Below are 15,938 nucleotides of genomic sequence, written 5' to 3' on the forward strand. Positions count from 1 at the left end.
TGCCCTTCTTGACACCAGGCCATCCTCCAAAAGTCTTCGCCTCACTGTGCGTGCAGATGCCCTAACACCTGCCTGCTGCCATTCCTGAGCAATCTCTATACTGGTGTTGCCCTGATCCCGCAGCTGAATCAACTTTAGGAGACGGTCCTGGCGCTTGCTGGACTTTCTTGGACACCCTGAAGCCTTCTTCACAACAATTGAACCGCTCTCCTTGAAGTTCTTGATGATCTGATAAATGGTTGATTTAGGTGCAATCTTACTGGCAGCAATATCCTTGCCTGTGAAGCCCTTTTTGTGCAAAGCAATGATGACGGCACGTGTTTCCTTGCACGTCACCATGGTTGACAGAGGAAGAATAATGATTCCAAGCACCACCCTTCTTTTGAATCTTCCAGTCTGTTATTCAAACTCAATCAGCATGACAGAGTGATCTCCAGCCTTGTCCTCATCAACACACACCTGTGTTAACGAGATAATCACTGACATGATGTCAGCTGGTCCTTTTGTGGCAGGGCTGAAATGCAGTGGAATTTTTTTGGGGGGGATTCAGATCATTTGCATGGCAAAGAGGGACTTTGCAATTAATTGCAATTCATCTCATCACTCTTCATAACTTTCTGGAGTATATGCAAACTTTTGGCCACGACTGTATATACACACACTATCTGATAAGGTGACATATGTGACGTGACTATCCCCAAACACCCTGACCGTCTGTGAAAGCCCAGACGCAGAGATGTGGATGGAGGATGCTGATACGAGGGGCTGGGTTTATGTTGGGACCCAGGCTAGGGTTCCCAGGCTGTTAGTTGGTCAGACAGGGTCTGAGGAGTTCTCTGTGTGACGAAGCAGGAGATCACTTCCCCTGGCAGCTGGTTCAAATTATCCCTTCCTCCCCCACCCTGTCTAGGCCTCCTGCCCTGCGTCAGGGAGGAATGCTCTCAGCTGGCAGCCCAACCAGAGACATGCTGCTCCCATTAAAAGGGGAAGCACAGTAATGTGACTAAACTGAAAGATGTGGTCTGTGTGTGTGTGTGTGTTTGTGTGTGTGTATTGCAAGTTTGAGGGTCAGATCTATCTCCTTCCCACCTCCACATCAAGGTTTCAAAGTCATTCCATATCAACAGTCACCCACTTTGATATCAATGGAGCTGATGTTCTCAACTCACTGTGGACGGAATGACAACGCACAGTGAAGTGCTTTGAGGCCTTGTGAGAAGTGCTATATAAATGCAATTGATATGATCGTGATTCTCATTACTGTCATTATCACCACAACCGCGTCATAATCGTACGAGATGCAGAGAAACCAATAGATGAGGTCTGAGATGCATCGTGTTGTGATGCCTGAAAGACGAAGACAGCAAGAAGGACAAAAGTGAAATGAGGACAGAGAACAAGCATTGTAATGCAACTGAAATGGACTTCCACTAGTTCTACTAGTCCTAACTACCCCTAAAACACAACAACTGCTATGGAAACAATGATTTCCCCACCCAGTGAGAGTTACGATAAAACCTCCAGGTTTGCCTCTCAGAGTTGAGAAAAGGACCATAGACAATGGGGGGAGGATGGAATATCCTGTAAGATTACACCATTTCTCAGAGGTTATTTTTGTCATACTGTATTTCAACGCCTCTAGCTAAGGGAGTTTCCTCAGGCTGGGGAGCCTATGGGCTGTCTGGGAGTTCCTCAGGGTTGATTGGGTAAGCAACAAACTGCACACTCACTTGGTGGGGTCATAATCCCTTACCGGAATCATCGCAAAAACACTTGTCTTGGTTCCAACTACCCTGATTCTTTCTATGGGCTGAGTTGGCATGGGATGTCATAATGATGTAACTTTCCGGTTGTAAATTGTTTTTCTGGTTGAAAAGACGTCAGACAATATTACACCCAAAATACTGTACATATGTGTTCATGATGGCATCGAGACGTCTGGGAAATATGTCATATTTTGATTGGTATCAGGTCAGAGAACCAGGTAAAGAAGTGTTTTTCTGGTCGATAAAAATACATTTAAAAACCTTATTTTGCAACTACCTGACCACGAGGTCTCAAAAGATATAATTGTATAATTGTATTACGACCATGCTTTGTGCCAGTCAAGTTGAGATAAGAAGGGTCAGGCTCCCAGATAAAGACATAAGTTGGCGTGTAATGCATGTCATTTACAAAGCATAATCCTTTCCAAACGATGACGGACACACAAAGGCAGCCAAATAGTCAATCAAATAAAGAGACCTTGGTTCCTTCATCAGGCTCATCTGTAAAAGAGACCTTGGTTTCAGCTTGACTCCCTTATCAAAGTTAAATAAAATGCGAGTGTCCAGTCCATCATTATCTGTTAGAATAATGCCTATACTGTAGAGTACTGGGAACTTCAAACAAAGCTAAGTTCCAGGTTTACCTGATGTTATTACATAATACTACCTTATCTCTGGTAAAATGACAGTAGAAGTCAGTGATGTGACCTCTGTCAGAGTGATATATAGCCCCGTGAGAGGTGTGGTCACAGGTGTGGTCGAGGCTGGGGTCGGCTCTAACGTAGGGCTGATTTGTGACATATATTCAGCTTTTGCGATATTGGTCACTAAGGTTAATGCTCAATGATAAAATGCTGCGATCATATGGTGTACAGGATTGGGGTCAATTTTCAAGTCAATTCATGTCAACTCAATGAATTTATAATAACCTTTTTTCAATTCTTGAATTGAATGCATTTGATTGAATGAATCAACAGTATATGACTGAAGTAGAATGCAATAGAGCCCACCCACGATCATGTATAAATAGTATATAGTGGACTTCACATTTTGACTTTCATCAAATTTGAGATTCTACCTTGGTTATCCATTAACTCCATAAAAAATCAAGTCTGATTACACACTACACTCGAGGGCTCCTGAGTGGCGCAGCGGTCTGACACGGCATCTCAGTGCAAGAGGCGTCACTACAGTACCGGTTTCGAATCCAGGCTGTATCACATCCGGCCGTGATTGAGAGTCCCATAGGGTGGCGCACAATTGGCCCAGCGTCGTCTGGGTTTGGCCGGGGTAGGCAGTCATTGTAAGTAAACATTTGTTCTTAAAACTGACTTGCCTAGTTAAATAAAGGTTAAATAAAATAAGTGTGTTTGGTCATGTAGGTGGTCAAAAAGCCACAAACCACAATAGCATATCATGAAGTGGAAACTTTAATTCCAGGTTTGATAAAATCCAGAATACACTTCTAGCTAGGAGGCCCCTTGATGCATCATCCATTGCCCAGACAACTGAACAACCCATTGGAAAAAAATACACCCTCAGCGCCTGTTAAATGGCTGGGTTAAACGATGAGTCATGTCTGTATATATTTAGACACACACTGAGGGTTTATAACGGCAGTAACGCTCCGCCTCTCCTCAGATCATGTTCCCTCCATCATGGTATGGTCAGTGTCACAATAGTCTCACAACCACCTAGCCAGAATACAGTGAACTAATAATACTCATGAGCCACATCAAGTTTAACCAATGAAGGGGTTAATTCATACAATAGTTAACCCATCTGTCTGTCACAGTTAACGATCAGTTAACAATCCGTATATAATCATAGAAAGAAGTCAATTTATATTTTTTGCTAGGGTTAGAGTTGAGGCTAGGGTTGAGCCGAGATGTGGAAATGAAGCTAGGTTTACGGTAAGGGTTGATGCTAGGTTAGGGTTGAGGTTTTCTTAATTACAAACGTCTCATTATGTATCACATCGAATCTGTCATAACAGTAGGGGTCTTTGAACAAATAAAAATTTGTTGAATCTGTCCCATAAAGCATTCACTGGTCTCACCATGCCACAGTATGTGGTGATAATAGTAACCTAATCATTGTCATTATAACAAATAATGTCTTACATCAGGAAAGTAAGGCAACCGATCTTAATGACTCCTGCCTTAAAGCACTGAAGTTATAGATATTAACATGTGCTTATCGCCCTCTAGTGGTGAAACCAGCTAAAGACCGATTGCTCTGACCAAACCCAGATATTCTTCACCATCACAGACAAGGGAATGGATGAGCGTCATAGGACAGTTTTTATTTCAGTAGATATATCTCCCGCACTGGGCACCTAGAATCTGGATCGTCTTCAGCTTGCTCCACATCACTCTTCTCCTTTATCGACCACCAGTGCAGAATCCTGTAACAACCAGGTACACAGAGCTGAGTTAGTCCAGACGAGAGCTTCTCCATGATATGTAAGCCTATACCAATGTCTGGACTAGGATATCCCCTTGGTAATATCTGTAATAAACACATGACATAATGCACAAATAAAAAAGTTCTGGTATGAGTGCTGAATTGGGTATGATGGCCGTCATATGAGACTGGATGTATGTCATTTCGGAAGGAGAATCAAATATTTTTTGTCCTATAGGAGCTTTAAGTGGCCATATCTTTTCAGGCTCCAAGAAATTAGATATAGTGTCACAGTTGCTGAGCAAACATGAACCTCATTACTGTTCTGGAAACTAGATATGATAGGATTTGAGACTGCCTGGGACAGCCCTTTCTCTGGTTAAGTCACATTCAGATTCAAACAATCTTTATTGGCAGCACGGCAAACAAAAGCAATCCAATGCTGTTAAAGCAACATGGCTTTAATAAAGCAATAAGGCCTGAAGAAGCACGGTATGGTGAATATGCCACGGCTAAGGGATATTAAGGCACTCTCTGCGTTAATAGCTGTCTATACTATAGCCTATAGAATATAAATGATTGTCTCCATCTGTGAGGGAGGAGGGATACTAACACAGTCAAAGGTATATCTACAGCTCTGTGTATGTGAGCTGGGACACTGACACAAAGGTGCTATCTAGAACCTAAAAGGGTTCTGCGGCTGTCCCCATAGGACAGGGTCATTTTGGGAGTGCACGTTTTGGTTTTTGTCCTAGCATTACACAGCTCATTCAAATAATCAACTAATCATCAATATTTGATCAGAGTCAGCAGTGTGGTGTTAGGGCAAAAACCAACTGTGCACCGCTGGGGGCCCCGAGGTCTGAGTTTGGGAAACGCTGTTTTTGAAAAAACTTTTCTGGTTAGAACTGTTTTGGTTCCAGGTAGAAAGAACCCTTTCCCCAGACGGTTCTACATGGAACTCAAAATAGTTATTGAAAAGAAAAGGAGAGCCGCACACTCTAGGAGCAACAACGTTTCAACAGCCAAGATGTCTTCATCAGGATTCTACCTGGAACCAAAAAAGGTTATTTTATGGGAACAGCCAAAGAACTCTTTTGGAACCCTTTTTTCTAAGAGTGTACTTTGTATGTGGTGTACAGCCTGTTCACTTACCCCAGGGAGAGGAAGAGCAGCAGTAGCAGAGAAGTCAGACAGGCCGTGGGGAGAGAGGGAGACGGAGGAGGGTGAGGGACCATCCACCATGCACAGGGACAATTCGGCCCCCTGGAAGCAGTGACAGATCAAATATCTCCTGCAGCTCACTGTGGCCTACCACCACCTGGGGAATGACTGGGTCAGAGAGAGAGGGGGGAAGGAGAGATCGAGAGACGATAAGAGAGAGCGAGAGAAATGGACAGTGAGAGAGATGGAGGGAGAGAGAGGTCAGAGACTCAGAACACCGAGAGATAGAGATAACAGAGCAAGAGAGGACACATCGACTATAAAGATACATACAAAGATGTGTGGTGAAGCTCTCTGCCACAAAATGGGCACCGTGCTACACATTGATGTTGAATGGGCAGACCCCACCATACAACACACATAAAGGAATATGGGACTTGAATGAACGTCTCTCTACAACACTATCATCACCTATGAGGTGGTAGTAGAGTCTGACTAAGGAGCGCTGGTCAGAGTAGATCTCACACTGGTATGTACCCTGGTGTCGCAGACCAGCTGAGGGGATAGAGTAGAGCCTGTCTATCCCTACTGTCACCTCCTCAAACTGATCCACCTGCTGGGTCCTGATCTGCAAGTCAGGGGACAACATGACTGCACAATCCTCTGATCTTCTCTCACTACAAAGGAATCATGTCTAAATGGAAGTTTCAGGAAAAGGGATGGTTTCGTAACATGTCTTCAATAATTCACCTCATCTTTTTGGGAAAGATTCTCATCTAAAGACATACTTGGGTCCTGCTTGTGAGGAATTGCAGTGGGTACTGTATAGTGATGGACATGCTAGGGCTTGGCCATTATCACTCACACACTGAAACACCCTAACCTTGAGGTCAAGCTGTTCTCAAGTGGCAGTCAGAGCCCTCCTAATGATAATATTTAAATACAGCCTCTAGGGGGATGCACTGAAAGGGGTGATATGCTGAACAGTAATTGTGTAGCACTGGGTGGATATGAATACCATGGTGTGTGGGAGGGGACTGTCACCTTACACAAAGAAGCCAAGAACTTAAAGGGTGCCTTGGGGAGCCTTTCTGTGCAAAAACATCCTCTGACTTTACTGCTAAGAACATTTCTAGGATGAAAGACACCAAGTGGATGTTTTCACAAGGGGAAAATGCAGTTATGTAACACATAGCCTACACAAGCAGTACTACATACAGTCCTACACAGGCATACCTACACAAACAGATCTGCACAGACAGTGTTGCACAGACAGTGTTAAGGCGGGTTTAGGATGAAGTCTTTTAACCAGGCATTGGGGAGATGAGGGTATTTGAGTGATGAAACAAATCGGTGTGAATGGTCAATAGATTGGATGTGGCGGTGTTTTGTTACTCACTTGGACAGTCAAGTGGGAACTCACAGGATACTGACAGGTGATACAGTTGTAGACATAACCAGAAGCCTGAGATCCTGAGGAACCCATGGGAGGAAATGCAACACAGCCTATACATTTCTAGAACAAGGTAGAATAGAAAGGAAATACCATAGGAATTCAATAGGAAATTAAATCTATTTAATACTTTGTATATGTCTTAGTATAACTATTTTAATGAACTATTATATTGACAGCAGGTGCACAACTAGCTTGCTATCATAGATTGAGTCATAGACTAGTTGGAATCTTTTTAACACGTTGAGGCAATAGCTAAGCAGAGCTACTAAGAGTTCATGAGGTTCAACAGGAAGGTCATGCCAGGAGGAACAATGGAGGAGGAAACAGTCACTCACAACATGGAGGGAAACATCCAGAAGCTGGGTAGAGATAATAGGGGGAAAACAAACAAAAAATGACAAGAAAGAAAGAAGCAGACAACAATTTTAAGCAACAAAAACATTTTTACTGATTTACATTGACATGACAAGTTGTCTTGATTGACATGGTTCAGTATAGAACCAAGTATATCGTTAGACTGATAAAAGTACTATACAGAGCCCATACTATACAGAGCCAGTGGTGTGAAGTACTTAAGCAAAAATACTTTAAAAGTACTACTTAAGTAATTTTTGGGTATCTGTACTTTAGTATTTATATTTTTGCCAACTTTTACTTTACTACATTCCTAAAGAAATTAATGTAATTTTTACTCCATACATTTTCCCTGACACCCAAAAGTACTCGTTACATTTTGACAGGAAAATGGTCTAATTCACACACTTATCAAGAGAACATACCCGGTCATCCCTACTGAATCTGATCTGGCGGACTCGAACACAAATGCTTCGTTTGTAAATTGGTGTGCCCCTGGATTATTATTATTTTTTTAAAGAATAATTGTGCCATCTGGTTTGCTTAATAAGGAATTTGAAATGGTTTATACTTTTATTTGTACTTTTGATACTTAAGTATATTTAAAACCAAATACTTTTAGACTTTTACTCAAGTAGTATTTTTCTGGGCGACTTCCACTTGAGTCATTTTTCTATTAAAAGGTATCTTTACTTTTACTCAAGTATGACAATTGAGTACTTTTTCCACCACTGTACAGAGCCCATACTATACAGAGCCTATCACACAGATGACAGGTTGGGAAAAGGTAAGACATTACTGATGCTACACACCCCATGGCAAGTAACAGAGGTTTGGATATGCAAGAAATGTTTTGAAATATGGTGTGAGGTAGTAGTGAGGAAAAGGAAATACAAGGGAGAGGGGATCATGTCTCACCTTGAGGCAGGTTGAAGGCAGCCACAATGAAATTGTCTGCTGCTGTCAGTAACCCCTCGTCATACACTGTGTTTGATGGATAGAGGGGCGGAGGAGAGAAAAATATCTAAATTTCTCCCATGAAAGTGTGGGTGTGTGCAGATTTCCAACTCTGCTCCATTTTAGTCAATTTTTTTACCAGAGCTGAAATGATCTAATAGTCTGCTGCTACATCCAGTGTAAAACACTGCCCCCAGTGTAAAACCAAGGGAATCAAAATGCATAATGATGCACTAGAGGAGCTGCTGGGGGGGAAGTTAGAGTTATAAACAGTACATTTGAGCCATTTAGCCAAAACTCGTATCCAGAGCGACTTACAGTTACAGATGTAGGATCTTAATTTGATCACCCCGTCCCAGGGGAACCTCTCCTGCTAAGCAGGAAATGTAAAACATGTAGTGTTTGAGGTTGTAATAGCTCTGAAGTTTGCAATTTACACTGACATTTCAGACTTGTTTTTACCTTAAGAAAAATGTATCAACCACTACACAAATGTCCATTAATTATGATCCAAATAATTCACATTTCCTGTTGATGCAGAATTATTTTCCTGCTGTAGCAAACTGTCTTAAATCCTCTATAGATGTAGATCATCATTTATCTTAAGGTAGCTAGGTAAGACCATTTCTCAGTCATACCGGTTGTGTGCATCAAATAAAATGTCCATTCCATTCTTGAAAGGCAAAGTATTCTTTCTGATCAAACTTTGAACACCCATGACTGTTACAGTATGCAGAAAACCAAATCCACTGTAATCGAACTCTCCAAAAACAATTGAATGTCGTCTCCCAACACCATTAGCAGTGAGGAAAGCGTATTCAGCCATTTGAGGGACTATTTTGTTAGGAGTGATGCAGACAGCAGGACTTGTACCATCATTCATCTTCTTGTCAAATTCCGCCGCCATGATCTCAGCATTTAGGATCTCCTTCAGCTTCCATAGCCTTTCCCTGAGAAACAAAGTTCCAAGTTCTTATCTTATAACCCATATTGCTGTGCCTAAATAAAACAGGATCAGTTCTCACCAACTCGCCCTGCCTCAATCATTTTCTGGTTGTTATTGAATATATTCCCTAGTTTTTTTAAAGCACGAGTTTAAAGAATACACAGGGAGAAAAAGGTGTAGATTCACGCGCAGGGCGCGGCAGGTGTTTATTTCGCCTTTGCAGAAGGCAGGAATCGTGGTCACAGGCAGGCAATGGTCATAAACAGGTAGGTGAATCAACTAGGACTGAAGACTATAACTGGTTCTCACAAATGAGCTAGAAAAAAGGCTTAGTAGAGTCAAAACGAACAATAACGCAAAGGCACAAACAGAATGAACTGAACTTAATAAGGAGCTGATGAGGAGACCAGGTGAGTAACACACAGGTGAAATCAATGAAAAAAAATGACAGGCTACGTTCAAGAACACAAAACAGGAGACAAGATTGACCCCCCCCCCCCCCCCCAGAACTGTAGGTGACCGGTTTTAACAGAGACATGGAAGGACGAGGAGATTTTATACTGACGGGGTAACTGGAGGCAGTACGTGACAGGGTTGATGCGATGTGTTATGTTGAAGGGACCAATGAAGCGAGGACAGAACTTTTTGCAGGGGAGGCGGAGCCGGATGTCTCTTGTAGAGAGCCACACACGCTGTTCGGGTCAAAGAGTGGCGTAAGTCGGCGGCATCTGTCGGCAAAGCGTTTCTGGGTATTAGAGGCTTCCTGCAGATGCCGGTTAGCAGTCTCCTCTCCTATACCCGCTCACTACGCCGAAACCAGTCGTCGACAGCTGGGACAGTACCAGGCTCCGCCTCCCAGGGAAACAGGGGGTTGGTAACCAAGTACACACTGAAACGGAGTAAGGCAGAGGGATGAATGCATGAGTGAGTTCTGCGCATATTCGGCCCAGGCCATATACAGACTCCAGTCATGTGGAGAGGCAGAACATTGTTGGCGGAGGTACTTCCCCATTTCTTTGTTCAGGTGTTCCATCTGCCCATTGGTCTGGGGGGGGGGGGGGGGTAGCCGGAGGAGAGGCTGAGGGTGACCCCTAGTCGGTCACAGAAGGCTCGCCACACCCGGGAGACAAACTGGGGCCTGCGGTCAGAGACGATGTCCTCCGGAATCCCATACAGACGGAACACCTGCTGGAACACACTCAGACAATTCCATGGCGTTGGGTAGATGAGGAACCGGACGACACATTTTAGAAAAACGGTCTACTACGACAAGGATGGTGGTGTTACCAGAGGATTCAGGAAGGTCTGTGATGAAGTCTACAGCTATGTGGGACCAGGGTCTGTGAGGGATTGGCAAAGTTTGCAGCTTACAGGAAGGGAGATGACGAGGGCTTTTGGTTTGGGTGCAGACTGGACAGGAGTGTACGTAATCCCTTACGTCGGATGCCAGTGAGGACCACCAGAACTTACAGGTTAGAAGTTCGGTGGTTTGTGTAATGCCCGGATGTCCTGACCCCAAGGACGTGTGACACCATTGCATCAGTTGTGGTCTAACAGCTGCTGGTATGCAACTCCTCCCAGCTGGTGTCTCAGGAGGAGCCAGGTCTGTGGTTAGGGCTTCTTGTATGGCAGAGAGAACCTCCCACTGTACCGGTCCCATAATGCAAGAGGAAGGAAGAATGGGTGTAGGGTCTGAGTTACTGGTCGGAAGGTCAAACTGTCGGGAGAGAGCATCAGCTTTTATGTTTTTCTTTCCAGGGATGTCAGTAACATGAAAATGGAAGCATGTGAAGAGAGCCCAGCGGGCTTGTCTGGAGTTTAACCTCTTGGCCCCTCTGATATATTCCAGATTACGATGATCTGTTAGGACGAGAAAGGGATGTTGTGCGCACTCCAACCAGTGGCACCACTCCTCGAGGGCCAGCTTGAAGGCGAGGAGTTCTCTTCCCCACATCGTAATTCCTCTGCGGAGGATAACTTCCTGGAGAAGAAGGCACAGGCATGTGATTATGGATATGTTCCCACCCACTGAGAGAGTATGGCTCCGACTTCGGAGGCATCCACCTCCAGGGTGAAAGGAAGGGTCGGATCAGGTTGGCGAAGGACAGGAGCTGAGGTGAAGAGTCGTTTCAAGTTGTTGAAAGCAGTCAGGGTGGTATCAGTCCTTTGAAGGGTCCGGGTCTTTTGGCTGGTAAGGGTTGCAGCAGTAGAACTGAAGTTCCAAATGAACTACGGCAATAGTAGTTGGAGAACGTTGGAGGTCCTTAACGGTGGTGTGTTTGGGCCAGTTACTGATGGCAGTGACTTTGTTCTCATCCATGCTGACCCCTCCAGGTGTCAGTACGAAACCGAGGAAGTTTACCAAGGTTACATGGAAGGTGCTCTTTTCAGTCTTCACATAAAGGTTATGGTCAAGGAGCCATTGAAGAACCTTTTGCACATGCAGTATGTGTTCCTTCAGGGATTAAATCAGGATGTCATCAATGTAGACGATGAGAAAGCGGTTGATCATATCCTGGAAAACCTTGTTCATAAAGGATTGGAAGACGGTGGGGGCGTTAGTAAGGCCGTAGGGCATGACCAGGTATTTGTAGTGCGGTGATAAAGGCCGTCTTCCATTCGTTGCCTTCACGAATACGGACAAGGTTATATGCACCTCGCAGGTCGAGTTTTGTATAGATGTTGGGGCGGCCCACTTGTTCAATGGTTGCTGGGATCAGAGGATGAGGGACACGGTTTGACCGTGACGTCATTCAGGGAGCGTTAATCATGGCCCAACTGCATGGGCTCTGGAAGACTCGGATGACGGAATCATGGAAAGAGAAGGTGTCGGGTTCCTGAGTTCTTCGGCAGTCGGCGATGAGGTGGTCGATGGAGATACGAATGTATTGATTTAAATCCTGAAGGTCACCTCTACAGGCCAGCGCCGCCTGAAGTTCCGTTTTGAGCCCTCTTCGGTAGACGGTAAGTAAAGCAGCCTCACTCCATCCACTCCCTACAGCCATTTTGCAGAACGCGAGGGCATACTGAATTGCGCCTTTGTTGAAGTTCTATGAGGAGGTCTCCTATAGGATGGCCGGAAGGAGAGGGATCGAATACCTCTTTGAAGAGGGTGTGGAAATGGGTCTTGGATCCGAGTTGTGCTTTTGGCAGTCCATATGGCGGAGACCCAATCCAGGGCTTTGCCCGTGAGTAGAGACAACAACATCCACCCTGCTCTTGTTGGTGGTGAAGTTAGTGGGGGTTGTGCTCAATGTATTTGCAGCATTGCATCAGAAATCCCTGACATTTTCCAGGTGAACCGTCATATTTTCCAGGCATGGATATGAATGAAGGAGGGCAATGGGTTACAATTCCTGGCATCGAAGGAGTAGAGATAGGCTGGCGGAGAAGATGGCAGATTTCCTCCATGAGCTCCTCTTGCTGGGTTAGGCGCCGCTGTAGCTCCGCTGAATCCATTCCGTTTTAGGTGAGGTATTCTGTAATGAATACTGAGGGAGAAAAAGGTGTAGATTCAAGCACAGAGTGCGGCAGGTGTTTATTTCACCTTCGCAGAAGGCAGGAATCGTAGTCACAGGCTGGCAATAATCATACACAGGTAGGCAAACAGGTACGTGAATCAAAACTAGAACTGAAGGCTATAACTGGTTCTCAGAAAAGGCTTAGTAGAGTCAAAACGAACAATACCTCACAAAGGTACAAGCAGAATGAACTGAACTAAATAAGGAGCTGATGAGACCATGTGAGTAACTAACACAGGTGAAATCAATGAACAAAAATGAAAGACAGGGCTACGTTCAAGAACACAACGAAACAGAACACAAGGTTGACTAAGAAAATAAATACAGAACCTTACAACGAGTCTACATTTCGAATGTTGTATTCGGTGAGGACGTGTCCCCAACACAGACGTATACTGTATTCAACCTCCACAAAGCAATGATAGCAGCTAGGAGAGGGGTTGAACAACATGCTGGCATAGAGAACCCACAACCCCCACTTCTACATCTTCAGGATGATGTGCTGTCATATGGGAAAAGTTGGTTGAGGTTCCAAAACTTACTGTATTGTTGAATATGAATGTATGATGTCATAAAGGATGTCACTGAGATACGGATTTTCACATATAATTCTAATTCGGATTCCATGGATATTCCATTTGCATGACACACTAAATGAAATGCTGTGTCTTTGAGCTGTGCAGAGCAGATGTTCATTTTCACTTGAGGTGTAAGTGTCTTTAAACCACTCCACTTAAATCTGAGAATGACAGCGTAATACATGTGAAATGCTCTCCCACTTCATGGCTAGGTATAGGAGGAGCACCAAAGCCTTCCCTTTGCCTGTGTCGGTTTCCCCACCTTTCTTCTCAATTCCATTGTCTCTGGTCCCCTCTCTCTGCTACCACAATGCACCAGTTTTACTGCAGAGCAGAGGGATGGAGTGAGAGAGGGAGGGGGGAGGAAGGGGGGAGGGGAAAACTAGCAAGGGGGGGGAAGAGAGAGTGCAAAATGCTCATGAAAGTGTAACGATATAGAGTGGAAGTTTGTCTGTGAGGGAGCCAAAACAAAAATGAAAAAGGCTGGTGGTCTGGAGAGGGAGAGGGAAACAGAAAGGGAAATGAAAACTAAGAGGGATAAACCCTGAGCAGTGGAGGACACTGAAATCATTGAGATAATGAGTGATGGAAAAAAGTGCCAATCCCTAATTAATGAAAGAGAGAGAGACATTGAAAAAAAGGTTAAAGACATGGAGAGAGAGAAAAAGAGAGATCACGAGAAAACAAGAGAGAGAAAGGAGAACAGAGAGAGAGACTACCAATCAAGCCCACTGCCTCATCACATCCCATATCCCCCTCCCCCTCCCCACAACCCCACTCTCCCAATCTCTCTCTGTGTCTCCATGGTAACCAGACAGGGTGCCTAATACACCAAGTTAATATATTTCCAGTGGCATGGTGAGCTGGGTACTAAAGCATTCATCTGTCTCCACACAGACAAGCTAATCAATATTGGCCAAGAGTCTGCTCCAGGACTGCCAGAGTCAGACAACAAGTCAGGCAGCCACCCTGGCTTCCCAGCTGGGGAGGGAGGGCCACAAATACATGTGTGTGTGTGTGTGTGTGTGTGTGTGTGTGTGTGTGTGTGTGTGTGTGTGTGTGTGTGTGTGTGTGTGTGTGTGAGAGTGAGAGTGAGAGAGAGAGAGAGAGAGAGAGAGAGAGTGTGTGAGAGAGAGTGAGAGAGAGAGAGTGTGCGTGACACCAATTTGGGACATTGTGTTTGTCCCCTCGAGTTCAAATGCTATTTCTAGGGGGTTTAGGGTTAAGGTTAGAATTAGTGTTAGTTAGGGTTAGAATTACGTTCAGGGTTAGGGTTAGGAGCTAGGGTTAGTTTTAGGGTTAGGAGCTAGGGTTAGGGTTAGGTTTTGGGGTTAAGTTTAGGGTAAGGGTAAGAGTACGGCTTAGGGTTAAGTTTAGGGGTTAGGGAAAATAGGATTTTGAATGGGACTGAATTGTGTGTCCCCACAAGGTTAGCTGTACAAGACTGTGTGTGTGTGTGTGTGCCTAGTTTTGTGTGTGTAGCCAACAAGGGCACTTTGATGAACTGACACTTCATGCAGTAAAGCTAAATGTACATTCAATTCTGTTTATTTACATTTAAGGGTTGAAATCCTCTCCATTAATATCTTGTGTGTGACTGGGAGGTCAGCAGGATGATATTTCTGGATGACTGCATGTTTGTACATTACCAAGATGATAGTCCGGGATATGTTAAATGTTTGCTAATGGCTTTGCAGCTGTAGTTAGTGCTTCAGTGTCAGCAGCCACATTAACATTGTCTTCAATTAGATGTTAGCATGTCAAATCAAATCAAATTTAATTAGTCACATGCACCGAATACAACAGGTGAGTGAAATGCTTACGTACAGTGAAATGCTTACTTACGAGCCCCTAACCGACAGTGCAGTTAAAAAAAATATGGATAAGAATAAGAGATAAAAGTAACAAGTAATTAAAGAGCAGCAGTAAAAAATAACAATATATACAGGGAGGTTTTACACCTCTGGAGTCTCTAACATGTAGATCTGCCAGACATTGCTCATAGCATGCTCCTCTTCACACGTTCACACAGACTGCCACACCGTTTACATTACTCTGTCTTTATTTACGAATTAAAACATACAATTTATACAGTAAAAAATACAGTAACAAAATACAGTAACAGTGTATAAATACTTTATTTCACATGGATCATTAGCTGTCTTCGAAGATAACTTTGACAGGGTCACCACCCTTGGCTGTCTTCTGATTGGCTCCCATTATGGGTTAGAACAGAAAGCCAGCCAATAGGGTGGGCCCCCTGAGGTCACTCCTGCAGTTGGAGACTACAGACAGACATCCTCTTCCACAGCTATTTGTTGTTAAGAGGGAATCACACTTCAGACAAGTACATAAGTACCACAACATTCAGTAGAGTCCTGCAGAATGGATAGGGCTGTGTGTACCATTATCAGATACAAAGACATGGGACATCCAACCACTGTGTCAAAGTCTGGGATTTTGTTTGGTATTCAGATGTGTGGAAGCAACTCTAACTATGATCACTTTAAAAGGAAACACCAGTTTAAACACTATACATTGCATTCTTTATACTGGAACAGTCTATGGGAAATAACAAGGAGTTAATTGACGTATAAAAACAGTAAGTCATCTTCCACAGCGACTCTTCTCTTTTCTTTTGCTCCACAATGATGAACATGAATGCAGCCCTGTTCCCGAGGACCTCACCTGTGACCTACTATGACCTCACAGGTTAAGGGTCTCAGGGACAGAGGGGCATGCTGGGAAACGTAGTTCCACAGGCGTTTCACATTAGCAAACATGGTCTGA

At 44.1% G+C, this 15,938-nt stretch overlaps 1 protein-coding gene across 3 annotated transcripts in view; it reads right to left on the bottom strand.

The window, feature by feature from the left end:
• Positions 1–3,178: 3,178 nt before the first annotated feature.
• LOC139572409 (uncharacterized) overlaps positions 3,179–15,938 on the bottom strand; it is a 38,519-nt gene continuing 25,759 nt past the window's right edge. For 2 of the 3 annotated variants that reach the window (XR_011674400.1, XR_011674401.1), the window contains 6 exons: positions 8,977–9,053; positions 8,065–8,130; positions 7,128–7,151; positions 6,736–6,852; positions 5,328–5,504; positions 3,179–4,173 (listed from right to left, as the gene is read on the bottom strand). Coding sequence is in view for 1 of the 3 variants with exons in the window: in XM_071395167.1 (XP_071251268.1) it covers positions 5,362–5,504; positions 8,065–8,130; positions 8,977–9,053 (286 nt within the window). In the remaining 2 variants the exon portion in view is untranslated. The remainder of the gene's footprint in view (positions 4,174–5,327; positions 5,505–6,735; positions 6,853–7,127; positions 7,152–8,064; positions 8,131–8,976; positions 9,054–15,938) is intronic. The other variant, XM_071395167.1, reaches the window with a different exon arrangement.

The sequence above is a fragment of the Salvelinus alpinus genome, chromosome 4, assembly GCF_045679555.1.
Source record: "Salvelinus alpinus chromosome 4, SLU_Salpinus.1, whole genome shotgun sequence".
In the NCBI taxonomy this organism is placed as follows: Eukaryota; Metazoa; Chordata; class Actinopteri; order Salmoniformes; family Salmonidae; genus Salvelinus; species Salvelinus alpinus.